General features: G+C 39.1%; 1 protein-coding gene across 3 annotated transcripts in view; it reads right to left on the bottom strand.

Annotated features, from left to right (window-relative positions):
• lama2 (laminin, alpha 2) overlaps positions 1 to 20,816 on the bottom strand; it is a 215,613-nt gene that overhangs the window by 25,798 nt on the left and 168,999 nt on the right. For all 3 annotated transcript variants that reach the window (XM_063495049.1, XM_063495053.1, XM_063495052.1), the window contains exons 39-55: positions 17,691 to 17,853; positions 12,340 to 12,418; positions 12,132 to 12,263; positions 10,321 to 10,437; positions 9,959 to 10,122; positions 9,393 to 9,531; positions 8,423 to 8,525; positions 8,043 to 8,159; positions 6,976 to 7,158; positions 5,903 to 6,057; positions 5,184 to 5,327; positions 2,632 to 2,765; positions 1,616 to 1,775; positions 1,402 to 1,526; positions 941 to 1,103; positions 364 to 508; positions 108 to 246 (exon numbers count right to left, since the gene is read on the bottom strand). In XM_063495049.1, the coding sequence (XP_063351119.1) occupies positions 108 to 246; positions 364 to 508; positions 941 to 1,103; positions 1,402 to 1,526; positions 1,616 to 1,775; positions 2,632 to 2,765; positions 5,184 to 5,327; positions 5,903 to 6,057; positions 6,976 to 7,158; positions 8,043 to 8,159; positions 8,423 to 8,525; positions 9,393 to 9,531; positions 9,959 to 10,122; positions 10,321 to 10,437; positions 12,132 to 12,263; positions 12,340 to 12,418; positions 17,691 to 17,853 (2,362 nt within the window). The remainder of the gene's footprint in view (positions 1 to 107; positions 247 to 363; positions 509 to 940; positions 1,104 to 1,401; positions 1,527 to 1,615; positions 1,776 to 2,631; positions 2,766 to 5,183; positions 5,328 to 5,902; positions 6,058 to 6,975; positions 7,159 to 8,042; positions 8,160 to 8,422; positions 8,526 to 9,392; positions 9,532 to 9,958; positions 10,123 to 10,320; positions 10,438 to 12,131; positions 12,264 to 12,339; positions 12,419 to 17,690; positions 17,854 to 20,816) is intronic.

The raw sequence follows: 20,816 nt of genomic DNA, 5'->3' as shown, positions 1-20,816 counted from the left end.
AGAGCATTTCTGTAAATCAAATGCAAAACAATATGCAGCTCTCACACAGAATATCATGTACACTTTTATAAACTGAACCAACGTAAATTACAGAACTTTTTGCGTACCTGTAATTTCCAATCGTTGGCAGACCTCCAAAATAGATTTTCTGGTGCTCCTTAAGGTTCAGACCAGTAGCTGACCCCAGAGATGTGGCCACAATCTTTTCCTCGTCACTGCTGTCGATGTCTACTATGGACACCGTGGCTTTGTTAAGAGTTGAAGATACATTATCAGCAACAGAACATAGAGAGATTGTATATGTATACCCTCTAATTTATCTGTTCCACTGATTCACAGCACAGGTTATATAAGAAGGCTTACATAGTTTCTTGTTCCTCGACATGGTGAGGGATTTCCAGTGGCCATCATTATGGCGCTTAGATGAGTTGGCACTTCCAACTCCAGATCCAAGGTCAAAGTTAACCTTCACTTTACCCTCTGACAGCTCCAGAGACATGAAGTCCTTCTGCAGAGAGCATCAAACAGGGAGAGACTGCTGTGACACTCTGGCATTTCAAATTCAGTACAAATCAATAACAGCACGAGTCTGAAAAGATAGGATTTAACAACAAAGTGTAAAATATACTGCAAAGGGTCCCAATATGGACTAGACTGAAGAAAAGGGTGAAAATTGTTTTATCAATTAATCAAATCTTGACTGCTCAATAAAACAGCAGATTTTGGACACTATTCTTAATGTCACATAAAGAGAACTGTAATGTTTTCTTTTTAATTGTCATAAGACACAAACAGTAAGAGCTTGACATCTGTTTGATTGTTTGATGTACTTTTTACAGTATTTGTACTGTCTAAATAAATTTAAAAAAAACCTCACAACTTACAAAATAAACAAAATATCTGTTTCCATCATGGTTTTAATACCATATTAAACACATACCATGTCTTCAGCTGCCATATACATGAGCAGAGCATCAGAGGAGAACGTGCGGAACTTGAAAGTGATGGTGGAGACATTTGGGTTCCACCTGGTGGGTCGTCCCACTGCAGCGTAGCCTTCTCCATCCAGTTGAACAGTCCCTTCACCGTGGGAACGCTGGGGGCTACAAAAAAAGACCAATTTACAACTGCTTTGTTTCCTGTCCAACTGCCTGAGTTTGAAAGGTCACAAATAATTAAATGCAAAGTAGGCGAGACAATGAAACGCTCACTTGAATATTAGACCAACCAGAATATCTGCAAAAGACAGCTGTTTTTATAAATAAATCCTAGTTCCTGTATAAAATGTTCTTTACATATCTATGATTACGAATACAACTGGGCGTAATAAAAAGACTACACTATCAATATCAGTAAGGAAGAATAAAATAATTAACTTCTAATTAAATTGTGACTGTATACCTGACGACACATCCCTTACAGTCTCCCTCTCTCTCTCTGTAGTTCCACAGTCCAATAGGTTTACCATCCAGGTAGGTCTCCCCCATGCAGCCTGTGAAAGTTGTTGTTCTTACTGTCTCTGCTTTCTAAAAGACAAACAGAAAAAAAATAATAATAATGAGAAAACTCAGCAGGAAGACAGGTTCTTCATGTTTTGAGACAGACAGACAGGCACCTTGACAGAGCCGAATATCCCTCCCACAAACAGGTAGGCGTTCTGGTCTACATCCAAGATGGTGAAGGCCGTGGGCGAGTTGGCACTGGCCGGGGTCGGCATCATACCAGCCATAGAGCCTTCCAGAGGATATACTGATATGGTACCATTCAACCCATTGCTGTATTGAGAGAATGAGAAGAGGGTTTGTTGTCTTTTTGCTTGGCATTCTGTACTGCCTGGAAGAGATTTGTTATGACTGAAGCCATTTGGAATCAGTTTTTATAAACTCTTGGTGCTAAAGAAGAATGATAGAAACAGAGTGTGGAGCCAGTTTTGTTGCAGTGTGCACTCTGAGATGTATGGCAAAATCAGTTGGCCACCTTGGAGTTTAAAGTCAAGATTTCTACATTGTGTAGAGGAACACTTAAGACATATAGTCTGCGTGATTCCACTGGAAGACACCTTTGGGAAATTTCTCAGATGGAAATACATGGTGCAAATGGGCCATCTCCTTTGTGTGAATTGGCCTGATGTTAGACGGTCTTGCATAAAACATTGCTGCAGCTTTCACAGAGAAAACTAGTTTGTTAGATTACACTGTATCTATGCAATGATGTGCCACAGGCTGACATCCTGCAATCTCTTGATTTCCCAAGTGAAACAGTGCGTTTTCCACAGTAGCATGAATGAGAAGATGTCCTGAGGTAACTGTTGGTTTATTTCTGCAACAACTGTTGGTTACAACTGTTGCTTGTGGTTAGACTGGATCACAGACAAAAAAATATATAAAGAAATGTATAAAACTAATTAGCTATATACATCTATACAGACATGTATAGATAAGTACAGTAACTTTCTTTTGTTATACCCCTTTCTTGTAAACTCACTTTGTGATTGTGTGTGGGTGTACGCGTGTTTTCTTATTATTGTCTTCTCAAAACTCCTGAAATGTAAGATGTAACATCAGTTTTTAAACCATACGTGTCAAAGGTACAGCACATTTCCATACACATGAATGAGTGCGCACTCCTTACCGAGACGCCTCGATCCTGTGCCAGTTTCCATCATGGATGGTGTGATGGGGATATTCGACCCTACCCACACCTGAACCCACATCCCAAAGGAAATTCACCTTCCCCTTGCGCATCTCCAATGCCAAGAAATCAACCTGAGACAAAGTAGACACATGCTGAATAAACTGCAAAAAATCATTGTTTTGATTTATTTTAGGTTAAGGTTACTGTGTTTAGTGCTGATTTATCCACTTAACAAGATCAATACAGATACTATTTGTAATTGTGGGTAATGCACATGAATAAGTTGACAGTTTATGAAACATTCAAAATACTTGGAGAAAACTCGAGATATACAGCGTTCAGGGTCATGGTGATTCTGAAGCATATCCCAGGTGTCATAGGGTGAGAGGTAGGGAAAACCATTTATGCTCATATTCATACCTATGGCCAGTTTTCACCTATTCTCCAATTGTTCTAACATGGTAATAGGAAGTCAGAATACCCAGAAGGAACCCTGACAGTGACAGGGAGAATATGCAAACCTCACACAGGAAGGCCCCAGCAAATAGGTGGATTCAAACCCACGACCCTCCTGCTTTGAGGTGACACTGCTAACCACTTTATTTTTTAAACAAAAGGGTTTGGAGGACAGTAAAGGTAGTTTAAAGGTTGTAATTTTGTTGCAAGAATATATTTTTTAAATTTAATAATAAGTCTTAGGCATTCTTCCACTTTATCCAAAACCTTTTCCAGATGCTGCCAATGTAATCAGATTCTCTATAGTTTTGTATGCTTTATAAAAATCTGCATTGTTCTCAGATTTAGGCTTTAATTCAAACAATATATTCAAAGTGATTATCAGACCACACAAATCTCAGAGGTTATGTGGTACACTCTCACCTTTGTGAATGTGGAATCATTTATCTACTGGAATTCTGCAAATAACAACGTAATGTGCAGTGGTAATATTTATACTGCTTTTTGTTTAGAAATGGACAACCAACAATCATGCTTTAGCTCCTTAGCAAGCTGGGATCTGTGATGAAGCCAATAAAGGTACCCATGTTAAAATGATTTACAAGAGAAATAACATGTAAGCTATATACAGGCTTAAAGTTATGCATGGTAAGACCACAGGATGCCAGTGAAATTGAGCAACTTGTTTCGACCACAAAATAGCTGGCATGTGGAGCAAGCAGCTACAGAGTTAAACTATGAGCAACTGAAGCAACTACCTACATAACATTGTTGGAAATGTCCTAGCATAGAGTGACCTATGAAACCAGAGCCTATAATGTCCATTAGTGGCAAACTGTAAGGTAAAAACTTTTCCCTCTATACAGGTGTCTTTTATACACAGTCTATGCTTTTAAGATGACACAATGCAGGAGTTATGCAGCAGTTTTATGCACTAAAATGTGAATGATTGAACAGTGAAGTACTTTTATACCCAGTTCTGATCTATTCTGGGGCTACAAAAGCTTTCCTTTTCTCCATCTGTCCTTGTAAGTGGATTTTTACTGGATCTTGCTGTATTTTGATTAATGCTCTTATTACTTATGTATGAGTATGAAAAAAAAAATAAAAAGTGAACTTTCAGCATATGCTCTCATCTTCATGTTGCAGCTGAAGTGCATACCGAGAATTATAATTCATATATTATTATGCGCAATTAGAGATTATCAGGGGGTCACATTTGAAGACACAAATGACACGCATATACAGACACACAAGTGCATGCACTAATCTTTCTGGTCTCCCCAGGGTAATGCCGATTATTCATTAGTAGAGATCACAGGGCAGCATCGTTACTATTCAACTAGTATTACACGCTATTAGAAAAAATGTAAGAGGCGTGCATGCACACACACAAAATTACTATACAAACTGAATTATTCACCATCAGAAAATAGTAGAGACACACAAACACACACATATGAATGTTCCACACTTTCCAGTCAGATGCAGTGAAGATTTCTCAGGGGAAATCAGGCTAAAGTACATGGCAACATAAACTTGTTGTTAATTGGTGCTGCTCATCAAGATACACACATGTGTTTACAACCAAACCCACACGTATGCACACCTTGGGAGTAGCATGGTGACTTAAATTAGTGCTATGTTTATAAGGTGCCTGCAAGTATGTGCCAATGTGTATTAGTTATTCACATATTAGACAAGCCACTTTGGGAATACCTGTAAGGTGTGTGAGAGGGCCGGTTTATGGGAAAGAGACAAGTGTGTGTGCTTTTTAATGCAGGCATTTTCGATTAAGACTAATGGTATACGAGAACGCTTCAAGAGAAGAAAAATATGTTATGGTGCTCTTCATAAATGAGAACAATGCATCGATATGAAACATTTTTTAAAAAATGAACATTTTCATATTTAAATTGTGACATAAAGACACATTTTTAAGGCAATAGATTTCATCACCAATAAATTAAAGTTACGTTTTTTTCTTTTATTTGCTTTGATTTCATGAAATACTATATATATATGTTCTAGTTCTGTACAAGTTCAAACTACTTTTGATTTTATGCTCCTGTGTTTTTCTGAGATGTGCTTACATATTTGGCTGATCCCAGGTAGAATAGCAGGTTATCAGGTGTGGTGGTTTTGACATGAAGAATGATGGTATTATACCTCCCCTTTCGGATGTCAGGGCGGTAACTACGGAGACAGTCACCTCCCGAAGACACTGATACTTTGATCTGTAAACAGGAAGAAAGAGTGAAGGAATTAAGAATGTTTCCACAAAAAGGAATCTTCGATTTTAGTTTGAATTTGTCCTATATATTGTATAATAAAACACAAGTATTTAAAAAAAAACATCTGGTGTTTGCCCTCAAGTCCAACTTGAACTGAGAGCAATCATTCTCAGATAGACTGATATCTAATTTATAAATGCAGGCAGATTATGCCTGAATTATTATGCCATAGATAGTCCTGCAACAGAGTTTTAACCAACCGCTGGGCACTGACATGTTTCTAAATAGCTCCCAGGGGTGAGGTGGAAGAAAGCCGTCAAAAGAAACCAAGCCTACTAGACCCACGGCTGGGCCTCGTACATGTAACAACATTCAGTCCAACTGTTTCCTGGTCAACCAAGTGTTAGCCAGCCACAAATGCTTCTGGAAGTTCAAATAAATCATAATAAATCTTGCACAAGATCTTATAAAATAAATGAAAACTTGCTGAGATTTATTATACATTAAACTACTATAAAACATGTGATCTCCTACAACTATGAGTAGGAGTTGTACATGGCAGTGTGTCAACAACTTACTGAATTAGCTTGTTTCCTGGCCTGGTTAATCAGTTCCTTTATTTGGGAGATGTTGCGCCTCAAATTGTCCTGTAGCTTTTTGATTGGCTGCAGCTTCTCCAACAGCCTGTCAGCTTCGTCCTCCAAATCCTTCACTTTTGCTCCTGCAGCATGAACTGAAGGTAGAGAGAGATCAAATACAACAACGATACAGAACACTACCATAGTTGTTATCATGATACTATTCGGTACAGTACTGCAGCTGAGAGAAAGAGAAAGCTTGCAGAAGACGAAGCAAAAATAATAGTAGATGAGGAAATCACTGGAGGAGGAGAAATATGGAGGAAGAGACAGAAAGATGGCAAAGCCAGTAAGAGCCAAACAATTAGTGTAACTCAGCATTCAAAGAGAACTGCTTCTAATTTATTTACTTGGAGAAATTGTATCAGCTTAAGATCCAGGAAAGATAAAAATAAAGAGAAGACATAAAAATTAAAAAAGAAGTGCTATGCCTTGCAGTGTGCAGAGCTCTCATGCTCATGCCGAATGGAGGCTTTATTAGAAGCAACTATTGTTTACCGTGTAGCTATTAAAGATAATCACAATATTAATGGGTGGTGCTCCAATACTGCTGTTGAAATCAGCCTATGCCGCCATAGGCGATACTGACTGAAGAGCGCGCTGACTCAATACAGTGTGTACTCTGTGATTTGTTGTATTTAAGCAAAACAAATATGTGAGATATTGCAATTATAATATGGTATTGGTGCACCACGTATAATACGTGCTCAAATTAAAGTAAGTGAAATATACATACTGATTGCTGTGGGGATTGAAAAAAGAGAAACAGAGAGAAATATATCAAATTTCAATTTTGAATTTACGTAGATCTGAGACAACAACAAGATAAAAGTTTGGAAATGTTCCAGTTGATCATTCTCAGCATTTTGATATTAATTTATCAAATTAGGATGTAAGAGTTGCAAAAATGTTCAAAAGCTCACTCTTTTCAGAGTAAAGAAAGAGTAATTAGTTACTACCTGCCTACTAATATTAGACTACGCATACTAACTACCAAAAGAAAAGCACTTTACTGTTTTTCTCAGGGTCCTGGATCATCTGATTGGCTTCGCTGACAGTCTCCTTCAGGTCAGTGTAGTTGCGCTCTAGTCCACCAAGTCGCAGGTTCAAATCTTCAAGACGCTCCAGGACGTCGATGGCTGTGGCATTAGCATCCGCTGCTACAGCCTTTGTGGCTGCTAGCCTAGCTGCTGTGTCTGTCAAAGAATGAAACATAAAAGATGTGTACTGTAACTGCCATAATTTACATTCATGTTGTGCAAACCCAAATTTTTAAACAAATATATACTTTACTTTACTGTTCAGTTCATTTACCATCATTTTTATGTATTAAAAAGAAATAACAAGATAGCTCTTAGGTCACATCTGGACTCTAAGTTCCACAGACAAAAGACTGGCATTAATTTGGTTCGATTAAGGCATCACATTACATACATACACAGGCACGCATGCACACAGATATATGCTCTCTCAGTTCACGCTGCACAATAATTTTAAATATTCATCACTTAGTATCAAGGATTATAGTTCTTAGACATCAGAGTAAAAGAAAGTGAAACTTGGATGGGTAAATGTGAAACCCTGCTCTGATCATGCTGGACCTGACCAGTCTCTAGAATAAAAACACAGCTTGTTTTGATACAACACTTGCATAGGGTCAGTCTATGAACAGATTTTATTGTTTGAGACTGAAACTATAAAAGTATCACGCTGAATATTTGCTCTAAGCGGACGGTGACATCACACTAGGGAAATCCTGTAAAAATCTCTTTATTATTCATATTCATTTATTTTTAAGGCAAATTTTTTTCCATGTTGAACTGTTACCATTGCTACATTTGAGAGCTTTCTGTGTGTCGATCCAAACACAAACATGTGTAACACTTCAGTTCAGTAACTTTGCTATCGCCGCAGTGCATTTCCGAGTGCGTATCTGTGAGTACTGACATGTGTCAAGTTGAGTTTACCCGAGCAACTGACCTCTATCCACACACTGATATTGATCCACTCTCTCTTTATCTTTCGCCCACACTTGTGTGTGCATGCACAGCCACACACACACACAATGATGCAATCATACCGTTGGGGATGGCGTTGAGCGTTGCCATGGTTCCATTGACAGCTTTCAGCAGGTCTTTGGTTTTGTCTTTCGCTGCTTTAACTCTGCCCTTCAGCCCGGCCACACCAGCTGCATTCTCTACACACACACACACAACACACACAAAGTAAATGATGATGGTGGTTTGATTTGAAGCCAAGGCCGCCTGCTAATGAAATCACTTCCCTCACCTCCCTAATGGGAAAGAGTGACTGAGAAAAAGGCATAGAGAGGCAAATGTAGGACGACAGTGATATCAGATAAACTGCTCTAAAATTGGAAGGCTTGTTTATATTGTATAAGGAACCTATTTCTTGCATTATATATAGTATACATTCTGGATACACATAGACCGACAATACCTTGGACCTCATTTTGAAGTTGTTTAGCTTGATCCAACAGTACATGACTCTTCTGCAGGGCATCTCGAGCTGCTTCCTTTACTGGGATCTCTGGACCTAAAGCCTGCATACAAGGAGCAACAGTGCAAATTGTGTGACTTAAAATGCCATCAGAATAAAGTATTTTTGGGTTCACACACAAATTAAAAAAAAATAAAAATGTAAAGGTGCAGTAATCTGCACACAGAGGTACCGACTGTAAGATCAAAGCATAACTACTTCGCATTGCTAAATGATCCTCTAAGAAAGGGATTCAAATTACTAAACTATTCATCACTTTGTTTCTCCGTGTTCCACCCTTTGAATCATTTTTTCATCCCTTTGCTTTTCACTTTTAGCCCTTTACATATTACTTGCCAAAGGAAAAGAAAAAATAAAGGTGGCAAAAAAAGCAAACGAGCCGCATGAGTCAACAAGAGAAGGGTAAAGTATCAGCAGAATGACGGTCAGACGAATGAACTGGCTCAGAGGAAATTAAAGTGAAAAAGGAGAGAAGAGAGAAATACATGGAGAAAAAAAAATCAAAGATGAAGGCGAATGTTTAAAAAAAAAAAAAAAAAAAAAAGGAAAACGGCAAGGGAAAAGGACAAAAATAGGGTAAAAAAAAGAAAGGGAATAGGAAACGGGACAAATTAAAAAATAAAAGAAGGAAAAAGGAAGAATTCAGGTGTGAGTCATGATAATGAGAAAGAGAGGGAAGGAAGAAGAGGGACAGAGCTGTGCTTTGATCCCTCAGCCATGACTAATGGAGAGCACAAGCTTACATTACTGTTACAGCATGCGATACACACACACACTATCTTTTGTGCTGAGAGAACACTTTCATGGTCCGGATGGCTAAACTGCTTGTGCTTGGTATCTACAGTAGCTGAATACAGGGCGAGTTACATACAGCATGTGTTTCCATACGTGACAGTGCACGTCCTCTTACCAGTGCCAGCGCCTCGCTCGCCCTCTGTTTGGCTGCCTTTGCTTCCTTCTCTGCTGCATCAACATTCGCTTTAATGTTACTGTAGGCATTGAAGGCGGCTGTCGCATTGAAGGAAAGGTTTTTAGCTTCAGCCAAAATACTGTGAAGCGAGGGGGGGAAAGAAAGAAATGGACATTGCTTTCCTATTCTATTTGTTATACACACTTTGGTAAGCAATTACATTAAAGTGGAAGTTATAATGAGAATTTCCAGAACTTTTCATGTCTCAACATTTACTGCCATTAGTTTGATTTTGGGTGGACTTGAGCATAATATATTCCAGCTTAACTGAACTGTGAAGCTGAGCATGCAGTTGATGATGGTGTGCTTTTAGCGCTTAAGAGTCGATTTGGATATTTAACTTACAGTAACATGAAACTGAAAAAAAAGCTGTAACCAGCAAATGTTATAAAAAATACTTCTAGAAAGCAACATGAACCCGTTTTAAAATCACACTTGGCCTGAAGTAAATACTACCTGGGCCTACGTGTGTGCTTTTCTGTACTGTAAAAGTATATTCCCTTTACCCATCTAAAATGGCTGCAGAGTCGTTCAGTTGCTTGGCATGTTCCTCTGCATCCTGCACGCGATAAGCCAGGCGACCATCGCTCAAACCATAAGTGAGGTGACTGACTCTGTCATCCAGCTGGCCATGAAGAGTACCGAGCTCACTCGACATTTCCTCCAAGTCCTATGAACAGAGAACAGAGACTCAGATCTACATAAAAGCGACTTTTAATGCTAATAAAACATAACAATAACATTATATGTGCCGAACTGAAATTTGTCTTTCTTGGAGACAAAAGCAATACAACTAACCTGAGGCAGAATATTCTAGAGTGGACAGAGGTTTAAAGTGTTACAGAGTACGAAAGGTTTATTTCCATACCTCGATCTCTTTGTTGACATTGTCAGAAAGCTGGTTCGCTTCACCCAGTAGACGTTCTCCTTCTCTAAGAACCTTCTGTGCTTCCTGTTTCACTCCGCTGACTGCAGATCGCTTCCTCTGCATTAAAAGAAAACAGGACCAGATTCAGATGGTGGGGTCAGGAGTTGGTGGTAAAAACATGAAAGCATGGATCCATCTGGCCTTACACCACTGGTTGAGGCTGCTGGTGGTGGTGTAATGTGTGGGGGTATGTTGTAGGCACACTTTGAGCCTCTTAGTACCAACCGAGCATCATTCAAACAGTACAGCCTCCCCGAATATTGTTGCAGGCCAAGTCCATCTCTTTACCTCAGTGTACCCACATTCTGATGGCTGCTTCCAGTTGGATAACGTGCTATGTTGCAAAACTCAAATCATCTCAGACTGGTTTCATCACAATGAGTTTAATGACCTCCACAGTCACCAGCTCTCAATCCAACAGAGAACTTCTGCAATGTGGTGGACTAGGAGATTTACATCATGGATGTGCAGCTGGCAAATCTGGAGCAGCTGTGTGATGCCATCGGGTTGATATGGACCAAAATCTCTAAGCAGTGTTTCTGGGACCTTGTTGAATCTGTGCCACAAAGAATTAAGACAGTTCTGAGGGCAAAAGGGGTAGTGAGCCGTAACTAGCAAGGTGTATCTAATGAAATGGCTATATTGATTGAGTGTGTCAGAGATAGAAGACTGTATAATCTTTCCTGTAGGATATGTAGAATAATCTATTCAATAAATGTTGCTATTTTTTTTCTGTTAGAGGTTATGCTGCATCTGAGCTCTTCTTGATGATTAATCACATGCAAAAGGCTTCTCAACAAAAAAAGATTAAGTGGCGTCAATGATTTATAGATGGTGAATTTCAGTCTTTGGGATTATTAAGCATTTTTATTGTTTTTTCAGTTTAGGAGACAGAAACTAAAAGATTTAATTGTCTTATGTATAAAGTCAGAAATAAAATACACTTAAAACGTTAACGTTACTATCAGACGTTGGGTAATGTGTGGCCTCATGCCTTTTACTTTGTGACTCACGCCCCAATTTTTTAAAGACCTGAACATGCTTATTGGTATGAGCATAAATTTGTGCACTGGTCTCTCTCAAGTGCATGAAAGGGTACAAAAATGTGCAAACAGTCATTTTGGTGCTCTTTTCTGTAGCTATCCAGGCCACAGTAGAAAGTACAGAGTGAATGGGGAGCAACAAAGACATCACACAGCAGTGTTCATGTAGATGCTTCAGGTTCAGAGTCGGCTTTTATGAAATACTGCAGCTTCAGCACTTTAGAGTATACGACAAACACAATGACAGTTTAAATAAAAATACTTCTTTGTTCTGGGTGCACTCCATATAATGTCAAGCATGTCACATGTGAGAGAAGCAGCACGACTTTAGTTCTCCGCCTTAACATGCAAGAGGGCTAGGCTAGATATCTTTGTTTGGCTGCCAGTAACCTCTTGTTGAATAACTTGTTTTCACCTTAAAGCCTTGTTTCCCTTAATGAAATCTGTTGGAGTAGAGAAATACAAATGACTGGAGATCATACCTGCAGAAACTGAATATTTTGCAATTCACCAGTTAAGCGAAGCTTTAAAGGATGACAAGTAATTATAAAGACTGTAGGCATGCCAACAGAAGGGTGTTTTTACAGAATCCACTGTCAATGTGATAATTAAAGAGGCTTTGCTTACCACATTATGAGAACATTTAACTAACTGACATCACAACACACAGTTTGGACACGAGGTCACAATGTAAACTCGTGCTTGTACCTCCAGGGCTGTGAGGTTAGCTTGGTTTTGGTAAGCCAGTGAGCCAGCCAGACTTGTCTGTCCCTGGGCAAAGATGAGCAGACCATGGGCATCCCTGAGCTTCTTCTCATGGTCCGAAAGCTTCTCTTTTATCTTAGAAAGAAGATAAGGAGGTGTTAAGCCATTCATTTAGTAAAACTGAAGACAAATAAGTAAAATTAATTGTCACCTCTGCCTTGAGGTCTTCAGTGGCCTGATGCGGTTTACCAAAGAGTCTTTGGACTTTCTGATACAACTCTTCTGCTAAACTAAATGGAGAAAGAGGAGAGAGAGAGAGACTGGATTATTTCCATTAAATCCCACAGTGTTACTGCACAGTGTCATACATGACTTAGTAGAACAGTGGATTAAAGTATCACAAGTGAATACTAGAATCCACAGAAGAGACAAGAGGATGGGAGTTACTGCCATGTGTGAAAGAGCCTCTGCTAGTCTGAAGACAATAATCACTCCATATGACTGAACACTGAAATGTGGGTCTGAAATTAGCAGCGTTTGTCTATTGACCCCTCAGGCTAAGATAGATTAAATTGCAGCAATGTAAAACATTGCAAATATCACTTTAACATCCGTGTCTGTGTGGGTGAGGGGGTAAAGCAACACGTGGTAATATACACTGCAGCAGAATTTGCTGTATAAGTAACAGCAATAAATAAAACTGGAAGAAAACAAGATTCTAAAAGATAACTAAAACCTAACAACCGAGCCTCATCAGGCTGCCTGTCTGAGAAATACTCCGAGGCATAAATTTTGCATTCAACTTGCTGCAACAAATATCCAGAGCCAACAATCCAGAGACTTTGTTTAATATAAAAGGAATTTTAAGCTGTCATCAGGCTTTGTTTAAGGGACATTTCATTAAAATTTAATAGTTTTGTTGTGCTGTTCTCATCCTAAGTGCAGTACACACTGAGTATCTAACATGGGATGGATCATTTGCGAATGTATTTATGTATAATGTTTGTGTTTGGCTTTTACAGAACAATCCATTTTCTCTTTTTACAACATCAGGCTCAGCAAGCCTGAGAATGGGGAGGTGACAATAGTCATTTTCCTCATAGGGAAAGGCAGACTCAGACACTCCATGTGCATTCTAGGCTATGAAATAAAATGAAAACAGCAGTAGAAGCAAGTGAGTGTATGGCTTTCAGGTGAGCGGTGTGGTACCAGGCATCCAGCAAATGAAAGAGCAGAGCACTGATTGCTTAGAGAGCCAGTATACTCCATCAGAAATACTTCATAGGTGTTCAAACAGTCTCTACCACCACATATTTCCAAAGACAAAATTGGATGGGAGAGTACAATCTCTGAAACTTATGTTGCAACATTCATGGCCATCGCATACACGGCCAGCTGTATGAAGGTGAGAAAGTTGGCAGAGTGTAAACTTTCTCAAGCCCCTGTTTCAGGCTTTATATGAATTTAGGGGGCTTTTTGCATAACGCGGTGTATCATCATGAATGTTTCCAGAAAAGACTTCTCAAAATGAAAAACTTTAAAAGGAAAACTAGCCAGTGGGCAGCTATGATTGTTTTGCAACAACCAAGACATTGAGCATTTTCAACTTGGACATCTTGTCATGTTGAAGACACCTAAATGTCACCACTTCACATTTTGGGTGGCTTGTAGCAAATATTCTCTTCCTTAGCTGGCTCGGGGCATCAGAGGATGTGTACATAGGGGAAAACTCAGGCTCAGGGGAAAACGTTCACAGAGCACCAATCTGACATACTGTGAAACTCTGTCTTTGGTTTCAAAGGCTGCAGGCGCTTTCACTGCAAATTGTGGTGTTTTCAACTCTTGTTTGTAGCCACAAGTTTTTTCAGCAATCCTCAGGCCCAACAAGAAGACTGGGTCACCCGGCGTATTTTGAGGAGACTTCTGCTCCAAGGTGTGAATCACAGAATGCATGCCAATGAGAGCTCATAAGAACATGCAACACATGGTTAACACAAACCCGTGTGAAATCCTGTCTCAACAAAGATAAAGCACCGTTTATGTGCAGGATCACTCTACCTTTTTTAACATTGTGCTACAAATTTTGTTAAAACCACTTCTTTAACTGAGAGATGAAGCAAGTAAAAGTTGGAATTCTAAATACCTTTCAGCTTAACTTTGTCTGCATACACTGATCTTGTTGCACAGAACACTTGATTGTGCGATGTGCCCACCAGCATGCATCTTAACCATCAATTATACCGTTTATTTCAATTCAATTCAGTTTTATTTATAGAGCCCTGAATTACAGTGCAACGTTTTTCTGAGTTATGTCATTCACCTCTGGACACCCATATTGTCCAGTAAACATGACATGAAACCTAACTTGTCTGAATTGGCTTTACTTTATTTAATCACCCATCCAGATTTGAATGCAGCTTTTACTTCTTTGCAATTATTGCCATGATGTGAACTTTTAGAAAGCAGAAATAATTTCAAACAGTTTAGTAGCCATATGCTTACCAGTGAGTCCTGTAATGAGTGCAATTTTTCACCTTCAGCATTAAAAAGGACTACAAGGATCTAGTGTCCTCCAGTTAAGAGTACTCAGAGGACAATTTCATATAATTTTAGGGACATATGGAAGGTAATGATTTGATCTGATGAAAATTTAATGAACCCTGTGGAGAATAGCAAGAGAAAGTCAAAGTTAAAAAAATATAACAGGCGCATCTAACAATTAATTATTACAACATCATTATATACTAATGCTGCATATGAATGAAAGTAACATTTGCAGCACACTGCAAAGTTTTTGAACTCTGGCATATCTAAATAAAATATAAACAGTATGCATAATTGTGCCAGCTTTGCTCATTTTAGCACTTTTTTTTTGCTAGCGTTTTCTTTGCTCCCCTCAGGGTTCAGTGAAATAATGCACTGTGAACTGACAGACAAGTCACTGAATAGCAGTGGCAACTTCTCTTTGTCTCTGTTTTTCCTCATATGTTTTCCCATCACAACTCGCTGTCCATCTGTTAGCTGTTCCCCTGTCCCTCTGTGACTTTTCTTCTCACTACCTGTTCTTTGTATGGCTGTGTCTCTCTCCGCTTCTGCCCCCGCGGTGATACTTTTAATTAACTCATCGACCTTGTCAACATTTACTGCTCAAAGAGACAGACAAAGAGAGGGAGCAAAGGAGGGAAGACGGGAATAGATTACTAATTCCATCAAATGCACTGAGAAAGACAGAGAAAGTGTGGGAACGCAAAGGGGGAAACATCAACAGGGATTTAGGACATATAGCAATCAGATCTCTGTAAGTGGGAGTGGTTTACATCTGATACCCAGTGTCCAAAAAAAGAAAGAAATCAATCACAATCAAAGGAATGATGGGTTTGCTTAATTTAACCTCTACATATTACCTAACAATTTTCCAAATACTCAGTGCTGTGTTGTTTTACAAATGAAGGTGATTTTCTTTTATTCCCGGCATTCACGGAAAGTTCCATAAACAATTAGAATCTAAATGAAACTAACTATCTAACTCTTGAAAATATCAAGTCTGACATCATTTGCAGTTTACTTTATCAATACACGCGGCAGAATTTTCTGTATTTAAATGACCACAGACAAACATAGTGCATTTACAAAGTAATTACACACAAGTTTAATTTGTTTCCAAACTAATTTACTGCAAACTATAAGTAGAAATGTCCACTTTGTGACAATACAAAAGGTGATTTTGCAAAAAGCGAATGTGTTTCTTACTTCCTGCCTTCTGCACACTCTACCCTGTTTGTATATGTGTGTTTTTGCTGCTGATACATCCAAATTTCCCCTTGTGGGACAATTAAAGGATTATTCTATTCTATTCTATTCTATTCTACCCAGGCAGCAACCTTGCTAAAATCAAACCGAGTATTTACAAGTGAGAGAAAATCTCTGAAGCAGAGTGTTTTGTACACATTGGAACAATGTCCTGGCACCACTCACAAATTCATGAGTAAAAACAGCTCAAAGTAAATGCAAAGTCTTGAACAAGTGAGAGCAAAATAACTGGTAGGTGGAATCTTGGAGTCACATCAAACAAATGTGTTGATTTCTTTCATCTGCATTCTTTTATCTCTTCATTATCACAAAATTTAGAAACATCATGTTTCAAAGTGATGCTGAAAAGCGAGTTTGTGAATTAAATAAGCATTCAGAACATTCAAGCTGTACTATTATAATCCAATATTACCAGATTGTTCAGAAAACCCTTCAGTTGATCCAAAATGCTGCAGCAAGATGATATTTCCCAGATGGTGGCGTCTCTCTTTGGCTTCCGGTTAAATCAAGAATTGAATTAAAATCATTCTCCTCACATTTTCAGGGTGGCTGTAGCTCAGGTGGTAGAGCAGGTCATCTACTAATCAGAAAGTTGGTGGTTTGATCCCTGGCTGCTCCAGTCTGCATGCCAAATATCCTTGGGCGAGATACTAACCCCAAGTTGCTCTCCAATGCCTCCGTCTGAGTGTGAATGTGTTTGAATGTTAGACAGAAAGCGCTTAAGCATAGAAAAAAGTCCTTGAATGAATGGGTGATGTATAATGTTGTATAAAGCGCTTTGAGTATAAGAACCATCCCATTTACTGTAGAAAGTCCCCTCATATCTTCCTCAATCAGGCCCCCTCATATCTTAAAGAGCCAGTAGTACTTTATTATCTTAATAGAGCATTTTGTGGTTCATATTGTATTTAAAAGCAGAATGGGAGGTTGAGCCTTCGGCTATCAGGCCCCTCTCCTGTGGAGCTAGCTCCCGGTTTGAATTTGGTAGACAGACTTAAGATTAGACTTTAAACTTTGGCCTTTTGATAAAGCTTATACTTTTGGCTTTATCACATGACCCTCAGCATCCCTTGGTTATGCTGATATAGGTTCAGGCTGCTGCAGGACTGTGATGTACTGAGCACTTCATCTCCACTCACCTCAATTTATTCTTTGTGTGTTTACATGGCACTGTTGTGTCTTCTCTCTCCCATATGGACTCTTTCGTCTTGTCTCCCCCTGCTCTCCTTTCTTCATTTCGCTTCACCCTCACCCCCCAACCTGTCACAGCAGATGATTGCTTCTATCTGAATCTGCATCTGCTGGAGGTTTCTTCCTGATAAAAGGGAGTTTTTCCTTCCCACCATCACCCAGTGCTTGATCATAGATTTTTTTTGTCTGGTTGTTGTGATTTCCACCATTATACTGTAGTTTGTTTTTTCTTTGCACTATAAAGCACCTAGAGATAACAGTTGTGATTTGGAGCTACAAATTCTACAAAAAATAAAATAAAATAATGAAGACAGCGAGAAAGAGAAACATCAAGCATCCTCAAAAAGTGCCCATAGCATGGATGCTCACTTTTTCTCTTGTACTCAGACATAATTGTTAGCATATTTTATCTCTGTATATTACCACCTTATGGTTTGCACACACTCCGTTGCATATGTCTAAAACAATGGGCGGTCTGTTTACTTAGTTTTCCTTTTGTGTGTGTGTGTGGGAGAGAGAAAAACATGACCTCTGTACATATGTGTTCATGTGTTTCCATACTTGTTTTCCTCCTCTGCAATAACTTTCTTCCCTCCCAGCTGTCGTTGCCTCATCTCATGCAGCATAGCCTGGATCTCCTCCTTCATCTCGCTCAGGCTTTTTTCTGGAGTTCCACCTCTCCGTGAAAGAGACTGATTCAACTCAGCAGCCTTTGATTCGAGGTCTGGACACAAAGACACAATGTGAAAGTAGTGTGAATTTAGAACACAGCAGGTGGACAGACTCAATTCATGCAGTCACAGCTTTACAAGCATTTCAGATTCACTGAAATTTCCTCAGTGAATTCCTCAGGTTAATAATGAACTTTTATACTTTAAAAATATATAGGTATTATTAAGTTCAGATGTTTTTATTTTAGTCACCTTAACTGTTCTGCTTAGCTTCACTAACAAACCTTTCAGCAACCAAGAGCAGAAGAACTTCAAAACAAGCTTTGAAACACACCACTGACACGTAATCAGCTTATGAAGTCAGTTTATACACTGGCCAGCAATTCCTGTAATGACATATTCACTTTATATTTTAGCTCAGTTTTATTTTTTACTCTCTCCTGGGAAAATAATCTGGGTATTTTCAGTTGTTAGATGATCAAATTTAGTTTAAAAACAACATTAACACACCAGAGCTTGGTGCATGAAAGGGAGAGTCTAATCTATTTATCAGAGCTAAAGATTTCTCTGTCAGTTCTTTGTGTGTTTGTCACTATGATCAGCTTCTTTGACAACATTCAGTAGTTAATCTGTTATATACAAGACAAACAGCCAAGAGGGTCAATCTCCTTTTAGTGTATAGGCAATATACAGCCCAATTGTGTAAGCACAATAACTCCATAAAGATGGATAAAAACATGAAAAATGTCCTGTTTAGTGCAAAGAAGTAAAAACACATTCTGAAAATGTTCACACCAGGCAAACTGTTAATTTACAAAACGGATAGTGGACACTCTTAAGAAATATCATTGGAATTTCAACAACATGCCTCAATTTTCCACATTCAGTCAGTTTACTGTCACTACAAAGAAACACACACGAGCACGTCTTTGTCAGTTCAGAACACTGACAATAATTCTGATCTCTGGCTCAAATTAAATTCCTAGTTCAGAAAGTCACTTGCATGACTGGATCCAAAATGCAGTAAAAACTCCAAACATTATTTCTTCCTCCTCTGAATCTGTCACACTTTCCAAAACCCACCTGTGAGACAAATTGGACAATTTGATGAGCACGTTCTGGCCCAAGGGCCATATGCTTGACACCCGTGGAAAACGATGATTCAGCAAATGATTCAGCACAAATTTCATGGCAATCCATTAGCTGCTGAGAAATTTCAGCCATCGCCAAAGTAGTGGACAGAAACTGCACAAACTACTAAATTCATCATCCACAGATTGAATTTTCTAAACCTGTATGACTTTAATCTAATGATGGAAACATTGTGTGTTTTCAAGTATTATCTTGCCTGTTCAGTCCACAACATTATTATAAGGTAGAATTATCAGAGGGACAACTCAGGCTGAGCAGTTTGGAGATAAAGTTAGAGAGGCATGGCTGAGATGGTTTGGACATGTGCAGAGGAGGGATAGTGGATGTATTGGACAAAGGTTGCTGAATACTGTGCTGCCAGGCCAGAGGAAAAGAGGACGACCACATAGGAGTGAAGGAGGACATGCAGAGGACTGGTGTGACAGAAGTGGATGCTAGGAAAAGTTTGAGAAGCTACATTTTGTTGTTTTCATTCCTGCTAACAGCTGCAAAGCAGAATTTAAAAATGCAGAAAACAGCATCGCTTCTGTGCACACAGAAATCATCTACATATATACAGAGATGTACCACAGCCAAACAGATGAACACGCCAAACCTGATGGACATTCTGTCTTTGGCAAAGTCTGACAGTAAGACGCACAAACGCACACGCTTTCTCCTAAAGCTCCATTCAAAGGAAAGGAGTTTATGTCTGCCCCTCTTTAATTAAATTACAGCCAGTGAAATCTCAAACTAATCAATAATGAAAATACAGTAAAAAAAAGAAACTCTATGGCTCACAACGATATTCAAACTGCTGCAGCCTAATGAGAAGTGTGTCTGTGTATTTGCTTATGCAAAAGGAAAACAGAAGAGGGGGAAACTGAATGTGTGTTTGTGTGGTTTGTGTGTCTGCTGTAATGCTGCAATCCTTTCTCATTTGAAATGTAAACACAATATGATTAAAGTAAGTTCAAACTTAAACGGAGTATGTGAGTGTTTGGAAGGTGTTTGTGTACGGGTGGGCCTGAGTGTATGTGTGCGCAGTTGTGGCAATGCAGCATTTCCGCTCATTTAAAATGTAAACATGACGTGATTAGAGCCAAGACAGAAGTAAAGCCATCATGCTAATGAACAGCTGTACTGCATGTGTGTATGTGTGCGCATGTTGCATTTGTGTGTGCGTATGTCTATGAGTTTGTAAGTGTGTGTCACAGCCATATAATTACATAGTAGGATTTAAAAGCCAATTAAACACTTAAAACGTGGATGGAATCATATTATGCTATCTAGTAAACACAGGCACGCACACAGAGAAAAGTGTGTACAGTATTATTATGTGTGTGCATGTGTGTCTGTGTATGGCTGTGCATGCGCAGCTGTATGAATGTGTGTACATTGGCATCAGTGTTTGTGTATCTGTTGTGTGTGTGTGCACGCACACACGTTTGTGATAGCCACTAATTAAGTCTCTAATTGCTGCTCTCAATCATCCAGTGAGCTGCAACACAGTCTCTCTTTTCCTCTCTCAGAAACACACGCGCGCGCACACACACACACACACACACACACACACACACACGCACACACACACACACACACACACACACACACACACACACACACACACACACACAACCATAATCACACAATGATTAGGCAGAGGGCCAGAGAGCTGGGAGCAACAACAAGAAGAGGACAGTTTCATCACAGCCAGCCAGAATGGGTTGGTTTAGTAACTTTCTTTTCATCACACAAGCCATAAAATTTTCATAGTGGAAATCAAAATAATTCATTATTTGACTACACAGTTTTAGAAAAAGCACACTTGTTTTTTGTTCCCACCTAATATCAGCAAAGGGGAGGAAGAGCCACTTATAAATAG

Source organism: Pelmatolapia mariae, linkage group LG15, assembly GCF_036321145.2.
Source record: "Pelmatolapia mariae isolate MD_Pm_ZW linkage group LG15, Pm_UMD_F_2, whole genome shotgun sequence".
NCBI classification, from domain to species: Eukaryota; Metazoa; Chordata; class Actinopteri; order Cichliformes; family Cichlidae; genus Pelmatolapia; species Pelmatolapia mariae.
This window is presented reverse-complemented; position numbering and strand designations above follow the sequence as displayed.